The sequence below is a fragment of the Charadrius vociferus genome, unplaced genomic scaffold (genome assembly GCF_000708025.1).
Source record: "Charadrius vociferus isolate BGI_N301 unplaced genomic scaffold, ASM70802v2 scaffold812, whole genome shotgun sequence".
NCBI lineage: Eukaryota > Metazoa > Chordata > Aves > Charadriiformes > Charadriidae > Charadrius > Charadrius vociferus.
The window spans coordinates 210,179-234,443 of NW_009647037.1; the positions used below are offsets into that span (position 1 = coordinate 210,179).

Sequence of the window (24,265 nt, forward strand, 5' to 3'; positions counted from 1 at the left end):
TAGGGAAAGCTAAAATATTAAACACTGCTGCAGATAATGAGGGTGCCCGTGTGAATGTGCAGCCTTCCTCCCGCGAGGTTTAAAACAGCCCTCTCAGGGACAGAGATGTAAAGACATCTGACAAGCGTACACTCAACTGACTAAAAAGCCTGATAAATGCACACTATCCTTCCGTATTCCCATAACAACTGAAGGATTGACATCCGGCTGGTGTTTGTTTTTCCAATTTACAGAAGAGCTATGATACTCTAGGTACCTATGGTTCATAAGAATAAAGACTGTGATTCATTAGACAGCATAAATTCAGAGCACGTTTCTGCCCTTTTCTTAGGTTTTGGCAGTGCTTTTAACAATGTTTACTACCACTTTGTTACTAGATTTGGTGCACAAATTGTCACCAAACAAGCAGAGGGTGAAACGAGCAAAGGAGCTGTGTGCACGTAGGGAAGCGATTCAGATGTACCAGGCTCGGCGCTGGGTCAGGCAGTGGCACCTTTATCTCTATTTCCTCTTCCCCCCAAAAACCTTTTTTTTGTAAGAACAGTATATTGAGACTTGTCCAAGCAGGTTTGAGTCTGCTAGTTGTTACGAAGAAACGATGTCACCTTTCCTGGTGGTGAGAGGGGCACTTCCCCAGCCAAACAGCCAGGGAGGTATTGAAGAACTGGAACTTTGGGCCAGTAGAAGCAGAGATTCTTAATCCAGGTTTCAGAATCATTATTAAGAATGACCATCCTGGAGACTGCCAGCTAAATTAGTCTTAAAGCGTAAATATAGTTATGAGACAACCTACACAGCTAGGATTCTAAACCCGTGCAGATTAAACGTAAACTACTAGAATATTTCCTTTAACTGAAATCCTGAGAGGGAAGGGGAAACGTGATCACCAAGATCAAGCAGATATGGCGGAGGGAGACATCTCTGTAAGATGCACACACGTTAGAGGCATGGAAGCACTGCTGTCTCTGCAGCTTCGGACACTGTAACCAGAACCGAGGGCCAGGGCTCAAATACCAATCTAACATTCGAAACCCATGAGCCCGATCTGTTTTCCAGGACTTCAGACTCAGCTGCACAAGGCCCAATTTTCTGTTATACCTCTCTCCCAGAAACAGCCCCCTTGAAACTGCAAAAGATTTGTTATATAGTGGGATTTAAAGAAAATGTGATAAAACATTAAAACCAGCAGGAGGATGTGTGCAGAATCTGTACAGGTGCTCAGTTGAGCACAACACATTCTGTGTGCTATGGCTGAAGTAAATTAGCTAGCGAGTACGTGCATGCCATTAGCAAGTATTTCCTTAAAATTGCTTAGCATTATTCAAAAACCCACAGTTACAGTTCAACTGCTAAATAATTCATTGCTTAAAGGTGTGTCAATACACGTTTGCAAGGTAAAGCACAAGCAGACCCAAACAGTTCAGGGGATAGCAAACAAGCTCCAGTGCTGGGCCCTGAGACACAACCATAAGCTGTAGGATGTCTGTAAGGAATTCCAAAGCTGGGAAATGTAAAACATGATGCAGTACAGAAGCCCAGAGGATCAAGTTTAACCCCAACCCAAAAGAAGTCCGAAATCTGTCCTTAAAGCATCCTGGCGCCGATGGCCTTCTATAGCCCCCGAAGCACAGGAGGTAGCTGGAGAAGCAGCATAGTTTGATGTACACTTCTAACATCTAATAACCCAAAGAGCTCAAATGAAGTCAGGTCTCAGACAGATGACACTAATAAAAAGTGGAATTGGCTACCATATTCCAAGAAGTTTTAAGCATGGATTTGTTCCCTTAAGTGTTTCATTAAATTGAAATCTGGAAAGTGAGGGGGTTTGGATCCTCCACAGTATCTGATGCAATTCAGCTCCAGTCAGCGTTTCACCGTTTGTCCCCAAGCCCTTCTCGAGTGAGCGGCCAGGACTGCGCACGTACCTTCCCCACGCAATCTGACTCAGGAGTGTCACCCCAGCATATTCACATTGCTTTTATTTAGGTCTTCTGCCAACAGTTACAGGGTAACAGACACTTGGGACTGCAAAGTCAAAGTTGCAAGCAAAAATCAGGACCAAGGCAAAAAAAAAAAAAAATCCACAAAGGCAATCAAATCAAATCAAATATAAATACAATGTTCTGGAGCTCTTTCATCATACCATTTTCTTTAATAAAGAGGTGGTTATGATCTTACAGTATTTTCTTTTGGCCTAATCCAAGGATTTTGTTACTCTTCACCAGTCTTAATTCCACACATACAAAAAAAAAATTGATATTCAACCTTTAAAATATAAGCCATATTTTCTTAATAAAATAAGTTTTGTGCTGCTGCTTGTTTAGTAAGTACTGTACATCAACTGTTCACGTCTATTTAACAAATGGACCATACAGAGTTCAAGCTAAAGCAAAAAAAAAAAAACCCACAAGAAAAATAACAACCCAAACAGAGTGTCTTGTAAACACCCTATGTACAGTTCAACACTTGCTTGTATAAAGGAGGTACGAAAGGGGCTAGAAATTGAACACAAAAGCACTGGAGTCCCGTAAATTTTCTTTCACAACTATTGAAGTGCAAATCACTCAGGCAAGATATGAATTTCACTTGTTTATTGCTCTCCTGCTGTCTGGCTTCCCTTCCTGAAAGAATCACATTCTTTTATTTCACACTAATTTTCCAAGAAGAAAACCTTCCGCGAGGCAACGTTGAATGCTTGGGCTTTTTGACACTAGACATCAGGTCGTGCGCTTGCGAGTACCAGAACACCCCGGCCACCCCTGGAAGCTCTGGGCAGAGGGCCGCTCTGCCCTCTCGCCCCCCGTTACGTTCAGATATGAGACAAGAGAAACAAACAGCATTCAACAACTGACAGGTAAATGGAAGTTACTCCTCTTCCCACAAAACTGCATGCACCTGGCGATGTTTCCAGCTGCAGAAGGAACACGTGCGCACGGAGAAGGCAGAGACTCGGGAGCCATTCGGGATGTCCGTGTGGGGTCTGCAGCTAACTACAAGTCCTGATATGTATCGGGGTAAACACCTATCCGCTATGGGTAGCAAAATGCACAGCACCTCAACATGCAGTTATCTGTTTGCATCTCAGACAAGAAAAGGGTAGAAATGCTGAATGCTGGAGCCGCGAAGAAGGTACAGTGCATAGTCCATTATAGAAAACATGCGGGTAACTCAAACCCCTTCTAAATTTCTTCAAAATGGAAATAGGGCTTAAAGGGCACAGCAGCTACTGAGTTTGGCTTTTTTATTTGTTCAAAACCATGAAAACCCAACGCAGAGGGTGAAATAAGGGCAGAACACGATCTGCAAGTCAACAGCTGAGAGTTTCAGAAGCTGTGAAGCTTTTGTGTAGTTAAAATTGCTGTTAAAAGTAGGTGCTACATCAGCAAGTCTTCATTCATAGTTTTCTATGAACAGCCACCTTACAAATGAGTGCAAATCTTAAAGGTCCATTTTACATTTCAAGTCTCAAGGTTAAAAAAAATTGTTACAGAGCAACAAGCTGTTTCTGTAAATGCCCACACTATCTCTTTTCAAATGGTTAAAAATGGCACGTGCTATGCCACAGCTACTAAAAGACATTTCAGAATTCTAGACCCAACTAAAACACTAAAATAAAAACTAGGAACTAAAATATCTTTGCCCCTTGCTGCAGAACAGCAGCCAGGTGCTTTCAGTTGTGATGCTGGTGAACAAACTGATTTGCAGAGAGAACCTTGACCCTAACCCCGATTTTATTCTTAGTGAGGGGCTTTCTAACACAAGGTGAGCGGGTGCAGCCCCTCCGAGATCGCTTTGCTTTCAATGAACACAAGCCAGAGTTCTGAGGATGAGATGGAGAGGTGCTGAATTTGTGTCACTATGCAGGCACTTGTGTATAGGAATGTAGGCTTCTCATGTTGACGCTTAGTGTTGATGCATTCCCTACTCTCTAAAAGCCTTCCTAAGAGTTCACTACCCTACTGACCATGAATAGCTCCTGGTCTCCTCCCTGTCACCTTGCAGATATACAGCAGTGGAGGTTGACACAAGGTGCAAAGGAGAATATGAACCAAATACTGTAGTCTTGAGGAAAAATAGGACTGTGCTAAACGTAGGATCTTCACAAAACGTGACATCTGTGGGCTCAGCACTTAGTTTGCATAGCATATTGATGTCTTCATTTTTCACAAACACGTTGCCCAAGAAGAAAACAGGTAGAGTGAATTCCCGGTGTCAGGACAGATCAATGGGCCAACATGACCAGTGTGGTTTTCATGAAGGCAAGGCAAGTTTAAACGTCAGAAAGTACAAAACAAAAAGGTGTGCTTCTATCCACGCGTACTGACAAGGGGCAGTGCTCGTGGTGGATCTGCCTTGGAAACGCGTTGATGTTTGGCAGTAAAATGATAACAGAGCTCTTCCCTTTAAGAGCTTGGTAGGAGTGTGCGCATCATTTTTTCTCTTGAAGGAAGCGCTGTGCACACTTTCATTTAAAAAAAAATCCCAGATAATCTGCAGACATGATATTGGTAATGAGTTGCTACTACTGCCCCGCTGTGCGTAACGGTCACTCTGTGCAGCAAAATGAGTCTGAAAAGCAGTCACTACGTCACTGTTGGGAAAAAGGCTTTTTTCCTGTTACAAACACAAATCAGTAGGAGTTTCCCCCATGACAATAACAAGGATTTCATCATTCTGACTAAGGAACAAATCTGGTGTGCTTTCAGAATAAAAAACCCTGTGCATGAGATCAGTGATATCACGACACGAAGAGCAGCAAAACCTAGCAGCAGAGAGGGTGACAGTTTGGAGGTGCTGGAGTTGGGGTACGCGGTACTTCAGAAAGCAGCCGACCCAGGCAGACACGTGCTGAATGCACACGGGAGACGGGCGCTGAGGAGTACCCGGCGCTGCACGGGCTGCAGTTGGTAACACTCATCAGACAGGAAACGTTAGAAATCTCTGGCGTGAGCGCACAGCCTCAGGAAGTGCGGTGATGTAAACTCTGAGCATGTTAATGACTTGTGTATTTTGGCAACAGACTCGGTATCATATAAAAATAATGTTTAGTAAAAAAATCCTGGTGTCCATCATAAAAATTCAGGAAAAAAAAAAAAGAAAAAAATTGATAGCAATTTCTGTCCTCATGGGATGACGATGCCCCCATTTGTCAGAAACAGTTTTAAATAACAAGTAGTACATTGGAAACAAAAATGGGTCAGCAGCCATTAAACGTGTCCTATATGAAAGTGCACATCTTTCAATGGAGTTTAACCACCATGAGGTTGTGATCTAACACAAACTGCAACTTAGGACCATAGAAATTAACTCCTTCTGATGGAAATATGGACCACCATCAAGACAAGATTACTGTTTTCCTTACAAGATTAAAAACATTGAAATTTTGCAGCATCATAGTAAGGCACTCACCCATGGAAAAGTCTGTGACTGTTGCTTCAAATGGCAGCAGCTAACTAGCTTTTAACACAAGGAAGACAGTTTTCAGTTCTGAGCTAAGTGCTAGGGTGCCTTACATTATATGGGGGGAATTACTCGGGGGCGGGGAACTGTTAGTGTTAGAATTCTCCTATAAACTAGTTGTTTTTCCCCTTAACCCATTAAAGCATCTCATATTCTAAAATATTAGTTTTATAAATCTAGTCTTCTGTTTTAAGGCTCTAAAAATCCCCTCCCCCCAACCCCCACAAAAAATACCTACCAGCGCCTGGTGGGCAACGGAGGACCAAATCCGCCATTTCACAGTCAGGAGTCTATAGTATTGCATCTTAAAAATGAAAACCTGCTTCCGCCTCCTGGGAGTTTTATCCCTTCCTTGAATGCCTTCATGTGTTTGGTCAGGTCAGAATTTTGCAAAGCCAGAAAAATTAAGAAAATAATCATCAGTCTCTTCCAATCCTACAAAGGTGTTGGATCTTTCTGTCCCGTGGTGCTGGTCTCCTGCCTCGAATCGACGCTGCCTGCCCTGCAGTGATTTCTCATTGGAAAAAAACCAAGGTGTCCCAATGCTTCCTTTTTTGTATGGCTCCTACAAATCTGAAAGCTTTCTTGAGTGAGGTAACAAAAGTTAGGCTTTCAAGCAAAGTACATGGTACGTAAAGTGTCCTGATGAACCTGCACAGCCTTTGCCAAGGCCTGGGGGTCTCTGCCGTTGCTCTGTCCAGATATATGGCTGCCCTCGCCACTGAAAATCAAGGAAATCACTGCATAATTATTTCATATTTCTCCCCCAGGAACACTGAGAAACCCCCTTGAGGATCAGAGTCCGCGATCGCTGGCAGCACAGGAAGACATCTGACCACAGCGTACAGGGATGCTGCGTGTGCTGGTGACCGTGCCTGGCACAGCAGAGACTCCGGCACCTCGAGGTGGCCGGTAACGCTCAAATACCCCAAGGATGCTCCTCCAGGCCCAGGATGATCTTGGGATGGGATTTGGGATTTAACCCTCCTTTACCCCCAGATCCCCCTAGGCTGGGACCTAAGAGGATGCAGCTACGTGTGGGTCTCCCCCCCCAGAAAGGGTCTGCTGCAGCGCTGCTCTGACACAGGCACTTTCAAACACCAAGGCAGGGTGCTCGTGCCCCCTGCTCATCCCTGGGGTCTGCCCTCCCGGGGCCGCAGGCAGAGCCCCCTCACCTGTCATGCTCCTTGTCCACGAGATGGTATCGCGCTCGGAACGCCACCAGTCGGGCGTAGTACGCCGGGGCTGGGATGGAGACTGAGCGGGTGCAGCGCACGTAGGTATGGCACAGCTGGTACGTGAGGATCTGCAGCTCATCTGCGGTGAACCGGTTGTCATCCCAGAGTACGTAGTAATGGGATGGCCGGCTCGTACCCTGGGAAGGAGAGGGGGCAGTGAGAGGTGCTGCCTCCACCCCGATGCAGGCAGCTGCCTGGCACCCTCATCACTCCCTCCCTGATCAAAACGACCCAGCACACGGCCGGGGCAGGAGAGATGCCTGTGCTTCCCTAATTTGAGAACCTCTCAAGTGCACAGGCGTTGTGAGGCAGGAAAGCCCTTAGCACTGAGGTGCAAACCAGCATTAATGCAGCGGCCCCGTGCCCAGGCACTGCCGGTGCTTCTGCACTGCCACCCCTGGCTCCTGACACGGCACAGCCCCCGGCATCACGGCTCACCACCGAACCGGCCCAGCTCCCTGCTGTCCTTGCAGGAGGAGAGGAAGGCAGAAAGCCTCCCTTGCGGAAGCAGCTGTAGATTAAATGAGTGCAATTTTTTCAGTACGGTTTCTGACTCATCTTGGCTGCCTGAAGAAAGGCAGCTGCAAAGCAAGCCGCCCGCTCCAGGGATGGCTGGCCCCAACTCTCCCGCCCACAGCCAGACAACAGGTCCCTGCTGACGACCAGGCGCCCCAGCGAGCCCGGCACGCTCAGACATCAGCTGACAAGCTGCTGAATTGGCCGCTCTGAAGGAAGAAAATCTCAGAGGAGAGATCCTTGGCTCCAGGAGAGAAACCAAGTACATGCCACGTAACGCAGCAGCAGTGCCGTCCCAGCACCTGCTCGCCAAACCACCGCAACGGCAGCTTGGACCGAACTGCCCACATCTCTGGTGCTGGAGGGAGGCTAAGAGAGGGCCAGGTCAGGGCGCAGTCTGCAACAACAGCCGAAGAAAACCACAGCAGCACAACAGCCAGCTCCGCAGCGCAGTACCTGAATGCCTGCATGACTGCACAGGTAGAAGTCGAACTCAAAGGGGTGGGTGATATTTGTATCCACGGTTGTTCCTGCTGGGATGTTCCCGCTCTTCCCAATCTACAGAGAACAGAAAGAGAGACCTAAGCGCTGCAGAGTTTGGTTATCTCCAGCTGCCCAGAGTATCGTCTGTAACACACCAGCCCTGCACCAGGGCCACCAGTGCCCATCTCAGTGTCTCAGTTTGAGAGCACCCTGCAGAGCTGCTCCCCAAGTGCCCGTTAAGGGGGGACAGGAGCAGCTCATCGCGCTCTGCTCCCTGCCCAAACAAGCTTGCCAGCATTTTCTGCCAGCATCAACACCAGGCATGACACAGAGACAGAGCAAAGGGCATCAGAAGGAAAGCAGGCAGGGTAAGACCTGGGCCCTGACCCATCCTACTGCAGAAACGAGGACTGAGTGGGCAAAACTCCAGGGATCTCTGCAGAGTGTATACTAGAGTCTCTGCCACGAGGGCTTTTGCACCCCGATCAAAAACTGTCCTCAGTTCCTAAGATTAAATCTTTCTGCTCAGGTAGAGCCAGAGTCTGGTTAGACTAGATCTAACTATTGAATTTAGATCAAATCTAGGAAAAGCTACAGCAGTCAATGTTACTGCACAGCACACATGAACAAGCTGTGAGCAAGGGGTTATTCATCCTGTCACGTCAGCGGCTACAGCTATCACCAAAACAACAGATGTTTTCAAGCTGACAGAGGCTATTTCAAGAGAGTCACCAGGATCATCAGCAGCCAGTAACTCATAATAACAGCAAACAGCTGTCTGGGTTTCTCGAAGCAGCCTAATCCGCATGGACGCGGGAGGCAACCGAGCAGCACGTTTCATTCAAGAAAGAGTTCTCTGCCTGCCAGTGGTGAGCTTTCCCCACGGCAAAGTCAAAGCTGGCTCTTCCTAAAGGCCGGGGATTAATCAGCCTCCTCTGGCCCCGGCACCCCATGGCGCTTACCCTCTCGTTCTTGTCTGCACAGAAGAGACGGGTGTGATGCCTTTTCTGGACGACAATGTAGGTGATACCAGGCTGGTAATCCTTTTCCAGTTTGATGCAGGCGTCTCGGATTGCTAGGAGCTCATAGTGAAGGATCTGGAGAGACAAGTGCAGGCAGAGTGAGGGGACACACCGGCACCCAGCCGTCCCCGTGCCCCTTAAGGAACCTCATGCAGCCCTGCTGGCTGATGGCCATCTGTGGGGTCCTCACCTGTGGGAGCTGCCCCTCAGGAACGCCATCGCGGTAGAAGATGATCCTGGTGGGTTTGAAGCGGGTGGATTTGTAGAACTGGATGAGGAGCTCCCTCACCATGTAGGACAAGTCCTCGATGATTTCCTGGCGAGGACGCTGAACGCGCACCGTGGCACAGTACCGGCTGGGGTGGGCGTCCATGCTGCCCACAACCTGCAGTGACAGAGACAGGCCAGGCCCACATGTTACAACGGGGAGGATGGAGGGGACGTGGACATTCCCAGCCTCCACCTGCTTCCAACACCCAGAGCTGGCAGTTGGCAGAGCCCGAGCTCACAGTTCAAGCGATTGGACAGCAAACACTGTACAGGCAACTAGTGCCCAAAAAGGACATCCTTGGTCATGGCCACGCTCTGGTTTCACGGTCTGCCATGCCCTTTGTGATGTTTATGGGAATTTCCAGTGAGACAACTTAGCTGATGCCAGTGAGTGATGTGGCTGTGGGGGCTGTTGCTGCTCTGCCCCAGCTTCACCCCTCCTGCCCAAAAGCAGAGGAGAGAGGGGGGAGCAGGGCTGCCCTTTCCCCCTGCCTACGCCCTTCTCCCTCCGTCCCTCACTCCAGAGGCTGTGTGAAGGACTGTGTGACCCCAAACTCTGCTCTGTTCTTTCACCAGGGCAACACCACCCCCAGAGTACAAAAGCCCACCTGCAGTTGCAGTGCCGCTGCTGTAACAGCTGCTGCTGCACTCTATATCACAGCAACACCAGGGAGCTCTGCTATCGGCCAGTCCTTACCCCTCCGACTGCGGCACAGCCGCCCTGCCCGCCCCGGGCCGCCCAGAGACCCTCTGCCCAAAAGGTGACTGAACCAGGTCAACGTTTGCACAGAGCATCTGCCAGCATCGCGTCCCTGCCCTCGCTCAGCCGCAGGCAGCAGAGCTACGCCAGACGGCCACGGTCTGCCCTGCCGGCGCTGCCACTTCCCGAGGACACGGCAGGGTTGAGTCATGACGCAGCAGCCATCGAGCAGGGAGTTCCCATCACAGCCGGGCGCTCTGGAGGGGAGACCTCAAAGGCGTCAGGGCAGAGGCTGAGAGCAGCCGATCTCGGCCGTGACGCAGGGCTGGGGGCGCAGCGTGAGTCACGGGTGTCAAAGCAGGTGCTGGCCCGTGCTGGGAGACAAATGCTTCGCTGCATCGCACGGTCCACATCCCCTTGAGCGGAGGGAAAGCGCTGCAGACCCCACGTCCTCAGCGGTGTCTAGCCGGCTACCCCTGCCCTCGGCAACGGTTTCACTTTTGCTTCACAAACGGAGGGCTAGGGTCTGGGCAGCACCAGTGGAGCCAATGTACTCAACAGAAATGTTTCCTTTGCCCTCAGCCATGAACCCCCTTCTATTGTCTGATCAACAACACACCAAGGACAAGATCAAGGCCATCTGAAGACTCTACCCTTCTCCTCCCCTGCAGTTTCAAAAAAGCTTTCATAAAAATTAAGAAAAAAAACCTCACAGTGGTCCTGCACAGAAAAACCACAGAAGTTGTTTTTAGAGGGGAAGCGCTGCCGCCAGGAAACAGACTGTTCTGTCCCACCCACACCTACAGCAAACAGCCAAAAGCATTTCCCAACCCCTTCTAATTACGAAAAAAAACACTCCTGCAAAGATGCATTTGCATGCCAAGGAAAACCTGAGCTATGAGTCCTGGAAAGTTAAGAACTTAATAGGAAAATGCTGACGTGCTTAATTAAAACAGACGCTATGAGAACCTGACACTTTCCTTTGCTTCCACGAGCACAAGGACACATCTTGGAGCCCCACGAAGGGCCCGAGCTGCCACCCAGCCTCACCAGCATGCGAGCGGCACTTCATTTGATGGATGCTCATTGTTCATTTGGGGTGAAGGGATATTCTCCTCCCCCAAAGGCTCTGAAGCAGCCCCGTCACCCCAGTTCTCCCCATCTCTCTCACCGGGGGAAGGTCCCTCCCAGGGCTGCACTGCAGGACCAGGATGCCCAGGGATGACTCCCACGACCGCACCAAACTCCCTGCACACCCTGTCCAACAGCACTCGCGGGGGCCGGCACATCACGAGCCCCATCTGCTGGCAGCTGCCAGCTCTCCCAGCGGCTCCCCAAAACCGCAGCTCCTCTGCAGAGAGGCAGGAGGGGATTGGGGACCCACCGCCCTGCGAGTGGGACTGAAACACCCAACAGAGCATGGGACCACCCTCAGAAGTGTCACTACAGGGGCAGTAGCGGCACAGCCCCTTTATAGGCACACAAGTGCCGCTCCAGCTCATCCCTGCAGGGCTCTCGGGCACCGAGCCTGGCCCTGCACAGGGAACTTACAGCCGTTATGGAGGGTTTCTTCCCATCTCCTGCTGGCGGGTGAGTGACATCAGCCCCGAGGAAGATCACCGGCTGCTGAAAGACAGCAGAGCTGGTGGGAGAGAAGAGAAAGCAGCAGTCAGCCTTTCAGAGCGATCTCAGGGTAATGCACAGCCCAATGGAGGTGAGCAGATCACACAGAGCACATCTCCCAACTGCCAGGCTCTGGCCTGGGCACATCAACAGCTCGTTACAAGGCCAGACAGGCTGCAAATCTATGTTTCAAAGAGCTACTTCATGCAGCCGCCCACAGACCCCCTCTTCCCCAGGTAAAGCCAGGCAGGCAGCAAAGCTAGGAACTGGGAAACAAGGCCCAAAGCTGCGAGAAGCAACAGCTGTACGAACCGCTGGTGAGGCACAAGGATGTTGTTGATCCCGCCAAGCTTGACGTTGATCTTGAGGCAGAGGTTGGAAAGGGTCTGCGGGGAGGTTTTCACTACGTTCTTGACCTGGACACACTGCGTGGCCATTCCCAGGAGGGTGTCCCCAACACGCTTCACCTCAGCTGTTGGCAGAGGAAGCAGATGAACACACAGGCAATCAGCAACGCACCGCTTCCAGCAGCATCCTCGGAAACGGGGAGAGAAAACACCGCAGGAGGAGCAGAGCCAGCCCTGCAGAGCCAGGGCAAAGCCCCTCTCCTCTCCCTGCTCGCCCCTGCCCCAGACGCACCGTACACCGGTGTTTTCCCTGGCAGGATGACAATGATGAGCTGAAGCCCCGAATAGGTGTTCTTGAGGTGTCGAAACATGGGCTCCACACTGTCTGCACCCTGGGCGTATTTACAGAAACAGGGCTGGCCTTGGATCGGCATCCCTGCATCTTTGGAGATCTTGCGCAGCTGGTCCGTAAAGTTCCTGTGCCCAGGAGGAGAAGCATTCAGCCCTGAGCCTTTCCGCACGGCCACTCCGCCTCACACCCCGGCCACCGAGCGAGAAGGGACCCATGGCTGGAGTGCTGCGGCACAGGACAGAGACACCACATCATCACATCTGTGGTTTTACAGCATCCAACAAGCACACAGCATGGGAAATGCAAGACCAACACGTGTTAGAGCTGAACCGTCCCCTCTTGATACCCTCTTACCCAGGTAGTGACTCTTCCTGAAGAGTGATGGAGCTGTGAGCTGTTCTCCTCCAGAAAGCTGGAGAAGTGGGGAGCAGACCTGCTGCCGGGGACAGTTATTTCCAGATGATTTGCAAAGCTGATGCAAGCCTTCACTCACCAAACTGGACAAAGTGCTCAGCCACACTCTGGATTTTTGGATTGCCAAGCATAAATTTGATGCAGGGAGAATCAGAGGGAGCGTGGGGCTCCCAGCTCTGCCCCAGAGGGGTCACACAGGAGTGTGGTGTCACTCCCACCTCCAACCAGTTACTGCAGATGTGGAGACTTTGAGCTGCTCCAAACCATCCCAAACATTAACCGTGCCAAACACCCAGAAGAGGCACACAAAATGCTTGCCTTGATGCATCCACTCTCAGTCTGGAGAAACTTGAGTCCCCAGCAGAATCCAAAACTAAGTTGACCACTTCCCTACATCAAAAAACCTGTCCCCGCTCTGTGTCACTTTGCTACCGAAGCAGAGAATCTCTAAGCTACCAAAGCTTTTCAGAAAGCCTAAGACTTCTCTGTAATAAAAACCTGTGGCACGTTAGGATGCTTCCTACATGAATTACATTAATTCAGATAGGGTATTGGGGAAACTTTTCATTAAATATCCCTCACAACTCCACCTCTCTGAGGAGATTCAGCTGCAAAGAGTTCAATACAGCCTTAGGGATGGCAGTATCAGATCACGATACTGCAGCTACCTGATGCAAAGGAGAGCCTGACTGTCAGCTCACACGTGTTGGAGTGCCGATATGCTCACTCCAACCTGGCAGGCTTTGCGATGGTTCAGAGACTGTCTGCAGCCAGGATAAAAAGTCAGGCACTCTGGATAAACTAACAGAAACGAGACTGAACACCCTGCCCGAACCCGGATCAAATTTGTACCACGAGCAATTCAGATCCAGTGTTGACAATGAAGGATGTGCAGCCCCAGGCTGGGAGCAACAGGGTGGCCGCACCACAAGCCACAGCTCCCCCACATCATCCCACCCATGCGGGCTGCCCCTTTCCTTACTTCAGCACCTCCTCTCGACACTGCTTCTGCGGGGCAAAGCAAGCAATCGCCCAGACTTTGATCTCAATGCCGTTGTAGAACTGCTTCCCTCGCATGTCCCACACGCCTTGGTTGGGAGTTGCAATGGCCCGGTTCTGCAAGGCAAACAGACGGTCAGAGCGCTGCCGCGTCCTGCCCGGCCCCGCGCCGGCAGCCCCCGGGGGGGCACCCGCATGTGCCGTGCTTGTGCTCCCCATCACAAAGCTGTACGCCCTCGCCAGAGTCAACTCCCTGCACTGCCAGGGTCTGCCATGGCGCATGGCAATCGCATGTGCCGTGCTTGTGCTCCCCATCACAAAGCTGTACGCCCTCGCCAGAGTCAACTCCCTGCACTGCCAGGGTCTGCCATGGCGCATGGCAATGGGCAATTCACAATCAGCTCCTCAAAGGCGACAGAAAATTCACCCGAGCTGCCTTACCCTGAGCATCTCTCTTTTTTGTCATCAAATGACTCTTGGCTACACCTTCAGTACAGTTATATTGCCAAAACACCAAAAAACCCAAACCCAAGGTGCTCTGATAAAAAAATCCAGGTCTAACCTACAAACCTGAAGGTAGCACAAGTTTTGTTCAGAAACAGTATTTTCTGGTGTGAAAGCATATCTCTGCACAATGCAGCCCAACACCCGGGCAGCGTAGCCCTGCTTACCCTGCCTCCGTACTGCAGAATGGGTGCCGGCAGGACCCTCCCCGTCACCTCCGTCATGTCATCTTTCACCTTGATCCCAAACTCCTGAATGTACGGATCCAGGTTGTAGCTGGCATTCTTCATCTGCAGAGGGAAGGAAGGGCCATGGGAGGGTGCGAGACCAACTGCTGCATCCCACACAGCTTCAGATGGCCAGAAAATATGGGCACCTAAAGTCATGTTCTCTACAGAGCCGAAGTCCTCTCCACAAGGAGAGGGAAAGCGGTTTAACACACAGAGCCAAACCCTGCCCTTCAAACTGACGCATGGGGACCTGACTTTTGAACACACTGAGCAATACAACCGAGAGCACAGCCTGATCCTGAGATTTAAGGCTTCAGTGGGAAGGTTCAGACTGGCAAGAGGTTGTTATCAAGAGTACCAGAAGGCATATCAAATGTCCCCAGCTCCAAAAGCCCAGAGACATCAGTTTGGGTAACTGCAGCAGCATTAACCAGCTCCTGCCGGGCCGCTGGCAGAGGTGGGTTCCCCTGGCTCACCCCAGGCTGACCTACAGCCCCACAACGCATAGTCCCCGCGTACACCCAGAGCAGGGGTCATTTCTCTAATTCCATCAGCACGAGGACCTGAATTTGATGTACATGAGTTTCCACGGTCCCTTTTAGCTGGGCTCCTCTGCACAAGTGTCCATTACACGCATGCAGGCACCTCTGACCAGGGATTCAGTGAGAAGAGGGGGATAAAATCAAGCCATTAACACCACCAGCATCTTCTGAGCAGGCCGCAGCTCTCCAGTACAGGACCACAACAAGGTTCATCACAGATATGACACTGTAACTGCCATCAGAGCCACAGCCCCAACACAATCCCTCCCATTCCCCACCCAGGGACTCGTGCCACATACCAGGCGACTGATTTCCTCCTGCCTGTCTGGGGCAGACCTGGCTGTTGCTTTTATCATGGTTGACGTTTGATTGTCTGTGAGCTTCTTGATGCACCGCTGGCCTGCCACGATGTTACACACCTGCACAGCAGGGAAGAGAGAGCAGCCACTCGTCAGGGACGGGTGAGACACAGGGGAGCCTGGCTGAGCTGCCCCACAGGTATGGCACTCGGGCCCTGCAGCCAGCCCCAAACTGAAAGTGCCGAGCCTTCAGCTGCAGGAAAATGGCATTTTTACAGCATGGTCTCCTCCCTCCCTTACTACAATTGGCTCTTGCCAGGTCAACATCAAGGCAATTAGTGCCCGCAACACATCAGCTGCAGAACATTGTCATGCATCTGCCAGCAAAAGCCACTTGCCTTTGCTTTGCACAGTGCCCAAAAGCAGGAGCGCCCAACAGCACAGAGTCGACACTCACCTCCAAGGGCAGGTACGTGTGCTTCTGCTCCTGGCCAACCTGGAGACAGGGCAGGTGGGGGTATTTCAGCTGCAGGTTGTATTTCTGCTTAAAGTACTGAGCCACTGTGCACTCCACTGTCTGACCGCTCTCCAGCTGCAGGGGAAACCTGGCAGAGGCAGGACACGAAGGATGCACCTACTCAAAACAGACACTTCCAGACCTCAAGCACTACTTACTCTGGCTGGGAAGAGAGGGAGCCAGCAGGCTCCCACTCCAAGCTACCATAAAAGAAAATAAAAAGCACAACAGTGGTATTTTCAGAAATTGAGTCAGGAATACTCTGATCCCAGTGTGGGACTGAGGTCCCTAAATAAAGCTCTCCCTCATTAATCCAGCTAATCAGGGCAAATGTTCATTGCAGGACATGCCACACATGCCACTGTCAGGTACATAAATACAGCACCCTGGCATTCAGGACTTCTGAGCCTGATGCCCTCCCTGGCAGCCAAGCTGAGCTCCAGGCAAAGGTTAACCACCCTCTCCCAGTATTGGGCAGCAGCTCCGGGGTGGGCAGAGCGCAGGGGGCAGCAGGGGTGCATCTCCCTTCAAAACCACAGGGGAAAAAAAATAATCAAACTTCCCGGCGGCAGGGCTGAGGGGTGCCGCACCACCCGTAGCTGGAACACACGATACCCAGCCTCACCCAGCACCAGCTGCTCCCAGCTCCTTAACAAGCTCCATGAAAATGAAGAATTGACCCGATATTCTTTATGGAGCCAAAATTAGACAGGAGAGCCAGCCCGCACGCCCTGGCGAGGTGTCGCATTCCTCCTGCGCTTGCCAGGCCCCAGGGCTGGGACCCAAGGATGCTGGAGCACGGGGCGAGTGGGGTGTACACAGCAACAGGCACATAAACCCCAACGAGAGACACCCGGAGATGGGGTTGTGCAACAAGGAAGCATGGCTGTGGCAAAGGAGATGCCCCCCTCTGAAACCTGACAGCAAGTACTGATGTTTGGTATCGGGCAAGAACTGAGAGGAGAGGTTTTCTGCCAGCACTCGGGTTTGTACAGCACGAGTCAAAATTTCTTGATTTGGGTGGGGTTTTTTTGTGTGTTTTTTTTTTTTTTTAAACTCTTGGCAAAATTTCCAGCAACATTGCAGGAACCTGGGGGGCAAACAGCCTGAAAAACATCCCCCCCTCCCCTCCAGCTCCACTGCTGCCTGCACAGGGAGGTCTGGTTTTGGGGGGGTTTTTTTTGTGTTTTTTTTTTTTTTTTTAAACTCTTGGCAAAATTTCCAGCAACATTGCAGGAACCTGGGGGGCAAAGAGCCTGAAAAACATCCCCCCCTCCCCTCCAGCTCCACTGCTGCCTGCACAGGGAGGTCTGGAGGGCCCGCCTGCTCTCCTCCCAAGCCTCTGCCTCAAACCCCATTTCGCTTACAAGCTTTCCTGGGGGCAATTCCCAGGGCAAACCCCAGTGATAAGCCCTGGAAACGCCTGTGGGCTGTGGCACCTAACAGTTTGGTGCTGAGGACACCACCTCCATGGTGCTGCTGTCCCCATCTGCAGGGGGCTGCAGGGAGCAGGGCAGCATCCCGACACGGAGGGGTGCCCAGGCCCAGCCTGCTCCCAGACATATGGAAATAATTTCAAGGCAGGGAATCGCTTTATTCCCTGACAAAGCTTCTGCTTTAGCAGTGTCTATTTTAAGAAAGAAGAAAACCAAACTCAGAGGTAAAAACTAGGACAATTCCTGGCATGTTAGCTCCCGCCCGCTGAAGCGCGCCGCCTGCCAGACAAAGCATCCTCTGCACTCCCACCCTCCCCTGCATCCCGTTCGCCTTCACCACGCATGGCACAGAGCTGCGTGAGCTGCTGCGCCCAGAGCTGCTGCAGAGCACTAAACACATCTCCTTTTGCCATTGCAGGCTGGAGTCTCCCATCCAGCTCTCCCTAATGACACCAGCAGCTGCTAAAAAGGAGAACAGCTCAGATTTTTCCAACAAGGGCATCTTCCCACCCGCCTTACGTCTGGTGGCTGGCCGGCCGCCTGGTAACGTTACACACACGGTATTTCCTCTTCATCTGCCCACAGTGGGTAACCTCGACTTTCAGACCTGATGCAAGACAGGGAGACACAGCAGAGTCACTGGTAAAGGTGGGAGCAATTCCCCTTTGCCCAACTTCCCTGGGACACCACCAACACCTTCCTTAAATAATTGTTTGCAGAGCACATGTGCTTGCAGATGCCCTGAGAAGTGCACGAGGGAGGACATGGTGCCCCAGGAGACATTTTAAATGTCCCTCCCCACCTCGCTGCAGGGGCTTGGTGGGAGACAAGCCACAGCTGGTGTCTGGGGCAGTGCCCGGCTGGGGACGGGTCCTCAGCGCTCCCTGGGGGCTCTACCTTTGATCTCCTTGGTGAAACGCACTCTCTGTGAGTCTGTCAGGGGCTTCGGCTGTTCGTCGATGTTCCGGATGTCCAGCACCTCGCACATGAACTCGATTACAGGTTGGGCTTTGTAGAAGGCGGTGGCCGACACTGTGGGACAGATACCACGATGTGTCTCTGCTCTCTCCCATCAGACGGAGCTGGCCCAAGAACCAGCCAGATCCAGCCTCCCCACACACACCCAGCCCCACCGCTGCAGTTCCCCAGTGTGAAAAATACATCACCATCAATGTTGAGCATCATCTTCCACATGGCAGGCCTGACCGACTGGTGGAAACCAAACCAGACCTCCCTGCCGCCTCCCAGGGGGTGGTAGTAGCCTTCAGGGGGGGAGAAGAAGGAGCGTCCGACAGGAGTGTACCTGTGAACCAAGGCAAACCGCATCGGTCAGCACACACCAGCCCCACCAGCAGCGACCATGAAATGCCTCCAGCCCCTCCGAGCCATTGCTCGCCCCGCTGGCTGCATCACCACGTTTATTTCTATTGCAGAAGCATCCACAGTGATGGCACTGAGCAGCGCAGCAGGCACAGACCCCCAAAGACCTCCAAGGCCAGACCCAGCCACAACGGCCTGCCAAGGGCAGCTGGTCCCCTCCCCGGCATGCTCAGTGCTCGCAGTATGGCCCCTGTTGAGCTGCCCCTTGGCACAGGTACCTCATGGAAGCCAGGTGCCTCATGGCAACATCCAGCGCCTGGACGGACTCCAGTGGGACGGGGATCTGCCCGCTGACCAGGGCCTCGTGCAGCATGCGCCAGCTCACGATGGCCATCCATTTGATGGAGACCTTAAATATCCTGTCCTTGCCTTCCCCCGGGATCGTCACCTCAAAGTCAACCTGGGTGCAGAAGGGAGGGAAGCGATCGTGGCATCCCCGCAGGCGCAAGGGGACCAGGTCATTTTCAGCTGGTCCTTCCCAGGCACAAGGCACATTACGTCTGCCTGGCACGGGGCTCACCGCCTTCTCTTACCCGCTCGTTTCCAATGGGTAAGGCCGTGACAGTGTAGATGTTCTTCTTCCCATCATAGACTGGCTTTCGGTCACCAAAGATCTGTGGTTTGAAGTGCTGTACCATGTACTCCACGACTTCCCTACGCAGGCGAGCGGGACAAGAAAGAAGGATAGAGGGAGGGAAGGGTGAGGTTCGTTTTGCCAGTTTCTTTACAGCCTGACACCTACTGTGACCTGCCCAGTCCTGAGCCTCTCTGCCCAGGGCACTTCTGAGCCACAGGGCACCAAAGAGCAGAGCCATGTCTCCCTGGGGCAGGAGGGTCCCCAGACAAGCAGCCACCTGCCTTGTCCCGCAGCTCAGTACATCGGCTTCAGCAGAAGGAGTTTACATGACATGCAGGAACGTGCACCCGCCGGAGCTGGCTGAAAACCCACCATGTGTGCCGGGAGGGAAAGAAGGAGCGGTGACTTGCTGCCCGCAGCCACCGGGAGCATCTGCAGCATCTGCTCACCAGCCTTTGGGGCACAGAGCTACCCAGGCTGCCAGGGCAGGAGGGGATGGGCAGCGAGTAGGATGCCAAAAAGAAAAACACAGAAAAGTACGCGATGGCCCGAGGTCTTGGGCTTGCTATTTTTAAACACCGGATTGTTGCCAAAATAGCACAGCTGCTTTGAAGCAGCAGGGGACTGTGCTGAGGTTCAGGACCTCCAAGGCTGTCAGGGGCAGGAACCAGTGCTGCTGTACAAACACAGCTGGTGGGGTCCAGCCACCCATGGGTGCTGGGCAGCACTGTGACCCCTGCCACAATGTCACCCTGATGGCTTCTGCCAGTGAAGATGGAGAACAGGCACTTATGGAGCCTCCACAAGGAAACTGGAAGCAGGGAACGAGTGCCAAAACCTTTAATACTTGCCTTACCTGTTGACTCTGCGTGGACATTTGTCAGGCTTGATATCCACTTCATAATGATACACATCAATCTTGGGAATGTCCACTTCAAAGTAGTTGGCCAAGAGCTTGATGGGCTTTCCAACAGTTCCTATCCCGGGCCGACGCGGCGCTTGAAATACCTGCTGCAAGGGTGGCAGGTATGCGCCTGCAGCTGCAGGGAGAAAACAGGTCAGGATTGGGAGAAACCACGTGCCCAGACAGACAGACAATGCAGAGTCACAGCGCCCTCCATCACTGCATCCGGAACCAGGAGTCGCCCACTCACGCTGCTGGCAGGAGGCGGTGGTGGCAGAATTCAGACCAGCACAGCTGGGAGCAGCTTCCCTGGGCACCATCCAGCAAGCGCCAGCGCAAGCCGAGCCTTCAAAGGGCAGCACCAAGCCCTCTGCTCTGCTGTGCCACCACCAGCTGTGCAGATGTCAAACCATCCACCAGCAGATAAATAATCACTGCTTTGCCTTAGGGAAGGTAACTCATCCGGGGCCACACGTGCCAGTGGTACAGACCTTCGGAGGACAAGGGACTCCCATCACCTGTCCCAACCATGGGTGCACGCATGTCCTGGCATACACCGTGATACCTGTAACTCAATTCCCTGACCAGATGTGGGGACAGAAGGCCATGTTTGGTTCTCCTGACACTGAAGGACAGGTTGTACCTAATTTCCACATTAAAATAGCTTTGAAAGCGCCTGCTACGCTGCCGCAAAGCTGCACTTCAACTTCTGTTTTGCACAAGAAATGTCACAATATGTAAACAACCAGAACAGCAGCAAGAAACTCTCCAGCCTGGGGTTGAAAAATTAAGTAGAGCCTTGTAACTGCGCCAAGAGCTCACCATGGGCCTGCAGCAGCAGCAGCAGCAACCTTCACCTTATCAGTGTGGGAGACATCGGCACACTGAATTAGTGAAGATACACTTAGACCAAGGCCAGCCCTCCCAAGGCTGTGGTGAGTTTTTATTGCCTATCTCTTCCCCAGCTCCTGCAGAAGGAATCCTTCTGGCAGCGTCTCTCCGGGCATCCCATCCCACAGGATGGCATTTGCCGACCAACAAGCACAGCAAGGGCCAAGTATCACCTGCCCCACTGCACGGCAGTGACGGCGACATCAAAGCCAACCCACGCTGGGCTCCAGCGCGCAGAACGCTTTGTTGTAAGGGCAGCTCCAAAAATAGCCCAGGTCTGACAGCTCCCCAGCGCCGAGCAGGAGGCGGCGTGGGACTTGCTGGGTCACAGGGTGAGGAGAAATGGGATGCTGCTGCAAACCCCAAAGGAGAAAGCAACCATCTAACACAGCCAAAGGGTTTTGCCACAAACAGAGTGGTCTCACCCAGTTCCACACTTTATGTCTGCCAGTTGTGGCTGGTGGATACACTACCCCCTCCTCCACACATTTTCCTTCAAACACATCAGTCTTCAGCTCCTGGAACACCCAGGGTCGGTTTTAGCAGACAAGGGGTTTGCAGGCACCCTTGGTGCCGGGGCTGGGGTGGTCCTGCCGTGGGGAGCTCAGCCAGGATGCCCCGGCAGCACAGGCAGCCTTTGTCCCACGGCCAGGGCAGCCCCGTCCCACTGATTTACAAGCCAGCGCCAGCACAATGGGGAGGCTCTTCCCTGCAGGAGGGGGTGAGGGACCACATCTGCTCTGGAGAGAGAAATATGGCCCCGCCAAGATGCGCAGGACTTCTACTGGAGGCAAAGCGAGGGAATGAGGAGCCGCCAGCAGTGCCACTGCCTCCCTCCCTGCCGGCTTGTGTGGCACAGGCTACAGCATCTGCTGCCTCCGATGGGAGAACAGCACCGGCTCCACCGGCACAGAGCTGCATCCAAGAGGATGCGGACACATGCGTTTTCCCATCCATCCTCCACCAGACTCGCTGCCGGAGGGAGGATGCCACAAGAAACAGAAAACACATTATTGCATCTGCACTACGCGATTATTTAACTGCTAGATTTTGCAGGATAACAGCTCGCTTTGGTTTTATACTCGCGATTAACAATGGTGTTTTGAGCTCCAGGTTGCAGGATAACCCAAGTCCCAGTACCTGAACTCTCCTTTTATCCTTAACCCTTCCCCAACATAATTCTCAACTGCTGTTCAGCAAAAACAAGAAGTCACATCGACGAGGAAGGCTAACTCCAGGCAAGCTGCTGATAAAACTAGAGAAAATTAAAAACAGTTTGGTGAAAACCTCCCATGGATTATAGGAGGTAGCAGTAAAAAAAATAATAAATCAATCTCAAACCTCCACTTCAAGCAGTGTGGGCCTCAAACCCGTAGAGGGAAGTACTGTTTTTTCCACAGAGTCCATTATACAGACTTACTGACGAAGTTCTGGAGATGGACAGATGGGTACCCGTGCACGGCCACAGGACTGGACTGCATTTCTAAACTGACAGCACCCTTGGACTCAAAGGTATCTTACAATGTTGCCAAAGAAACATTCAACCCCACTGCTCTCCAAGGCAAGATCTGCCCTTCCTGCCCTGCTCCCACTTTGCCTGTCTCCACCTATCCCAGTTCGCATCGTCTATCTGTACCTCAAACTCTGCGAGGTCTCGGCCAGCTGGGCTGGGTGCGGGGAGCACAGCGTGGAGATATTCAGCGCACTCCATCTGGGTGACCAACTGTCCAAGTCAGCCCCCAAACAGTGTCCCAGCTCCAATTTTGGCTCCTGAACACATGGTGCTCTTAGCACCCCTTGCTCCCATTCACATTCTTTTTAAATCCAAATTTCAATTCCAGGCTAAAAATATCAGAAGCCGAAAAACAGAAAAGCAGCAACCTGAGCTTCAAATTTGCTTTTTACCTTTGCACCCCGCCTCGGCAAGACCATTCCTGCCGATGGAAAGCTACCGTGCCGCAGGACACCAACGGGACAGGACAACCCTTGCGAACATCCAGAGGCTGAACTGCAGCGTTAAGTTCTGCAAAGCCAACCTCTGCTTCTGCCCTGCAGCAAGAGCCCGGGACCTTCAAAATCTGCTGGGAGCCCCAAGCCTGGAGCTAACCTGGTCCCAGCGCCTCCTCGACAAGGCAGTGTGGGACGTGGAGCAGTCCGAAAGCAGGACAGGGATCTCCGAAGCCGACGCGAGGCTCGGACCCCTGCAGGCACTCGCAGCTGCTCCGGGACAGGGCGGCCGCCAGCCCCCCTGAGACAAACGGCTGCGTTGTGCTCCAGGGGCAGCTCATTTTTAAGAAACTGATTTTGAGATGAGCTACTCACGGTGCAATTCATGTCTCCACATGACAAACATTTCTTGGCAATTGCCAGCTGCCTGGCTGCAAGCTGATGCATTTTTATATCATGGTTTGCAATGAAAGAGGTATTTGCCAGCGCTGCTGGAGCCTCCGGTCCCTACTCTGCCTTTTGAGTGAGACACCACACAGCCCACTTGTAAGACCTGCCAGAGGACAGCAGCTCTCTGCTGCCTTCCCTGCAACCACATCAAAGCCAGCACCTGCAGTTTCTCCTCTTCTGGACCTTCTCACCTCTGAGACGATCCCAGAAGCTGTGCAGGACAGCATCTCCACGTGCCCACAGCATCCCCACGGATGCAGGGGTTGCAGGGCAGCAGCCACAGCTCAGCAGCCGCCCAGCAGCACCTCGGTGCCGGAGAGGAGCTGAAGCAGGTTTGGGGCCGGCAGGAGCTGTGCTGCAGAGTGGAGAGAGAATGGTCCCACACCCATTCTGCTACCCCAGCACTGCACAGGTCAGCCTGAAAAGAATGCTTTACCATACAAAGCCTCTCGCTGGAGGATCGCCACATGCTATATGAACGTAAAGCCTCGCAATTAGGATCATGAATCACAGATGATGGAGTCAGCCTCCAGCAATGCAAAAGTTGGCTCAGAAGTTTGATGCGAGCCACGAGATACCGCAAACACAAGGTAATATAAGCGGGCAGCCTGGCTGGAGGAAGCAGCACTGCGACGGCAAGGAGATGCTCTGCAAAAACCAGGGCAGGACAGAAGACCAGCATCGACGATGGGAAAGTTCACCCCTGAGCTGACTCAGAGGGTTTTATTTTGGTGACCACAGACACACGGTCCTCAAACACTACGAGCCAGAGCAGCCGCCCCTGCAGCCCAGCCCCAGGCTCACGGCAGGGGTTGTACCACCAGCCCAGAGCTCAGCTGGCAAAGCGGAGAGTGATAACTACTTTTCCTTTCTAAATCACTTTGAGATCCAAAGATTTTTAAAAAGCCATTATCTCCCAGTGCCTGCGCACAGTGCAGCAGTGCCTACCTGGGACATGGCTATTTATAAGGACGGTGACATGGTGGCAGCCAGGAGGGGGACCAGGGGTGATGCTCAGTGCCTGACAGGAGTTGCGGCATCCAGAACCTCCAGTGTGCAAGACAGACTCTCACCTGGCTTTGGCTGCTTTGGCCCAGGTGGGAGAGAGCCCAAAGCCCTTTGGTGAACACACAGGCTGGGCTCACCCCTTCCCACGCCACATCC

General features: G+C 52.5%; 1 protein-coding gene across 1 annotated transcript in view; it reads right to left on the reverse strand.

Moving 5' to 3' along the window:
• Positions 1 to 5,580: 5,580 nt before the first annotated feature.
• The window catches only part of AGO1 (argonaute RISC catalytic component 1), an 18,954-nt gene continuing 269 nt past the window's right edge, over positions 5,581 to 24,265 (reverse strand). Inside the window, exons 2-19 of the mRNA XM_009895609.1 lie at positions 19,766 to 19,949; positions 18,866 to 18,986; positions 18,551 to 18,732; positions 18,119 to 18,255; positions 17,850 to 17,984; positions 17,472 to 17,559; positions 15,457 to 15,604; positions 15,000 to 15,119; positions 14,096 to 14,218; positions 13,408 to 13,541; positions 11,952 to 12,136; positions 11,625 to 11,784; positions 11,241 to 11,331; positions 8,910 to 9,104; positions 8,660 to 8,794; positions 7,671 to 7,772; positions 6,636 to 6,835; positions 5,581 to 6,181 (exon numbers count right to left, since the gene is read on the reverse strand). Coding sequence (XP_009893911.1) covers positions 6,073 to 6,181; positions 6,636 to 6,835; positions 7,671 to 7,772; positions 8,660 to 8,794; positions 8,910 to 9,104; positions 11,241 to 11,331; positions 11,625 to 11,784; positions 11,952 to 12,136; positions 13,408 to 13,541; positions 14,096 to 14,218; positions 15,000 to 15,119; positions 15,457 to 15,604; positions 17,472 to 17,559; positions 17,850 to 17,984; positions 18,119 to 18,255; positions 18,551 to 18,732; positions 18,866 to 18,986; positions 19,766 to 19,949 — 2,549 coding nt within the window. The 3' untranslated portion in view covers positions 5,581 to 6,072. The remainder of the gene's footprint in view (positions 6,182 to 6,635; positions 6,836 to 7,670; positions 7,773 to 8,659; positions 8,795 to 8,909; positions 9,105 to 11,240; positions 11,332 to 11,624; positions 11,785 to 11,951; positions 12,137 to 13,407; positions 13,542 to 14,095; positions 14,219 to 14,999; positions 15,120 to 15,456; positions 15,605 to 17,471; positions 17,560 to 17,849; positions 17,985 to 18,118; positions 18,256 to 18,550; positions 18,733 to 18,865; positions 18,987 to 19,765; positions 19,950 to 24,265) is intronic.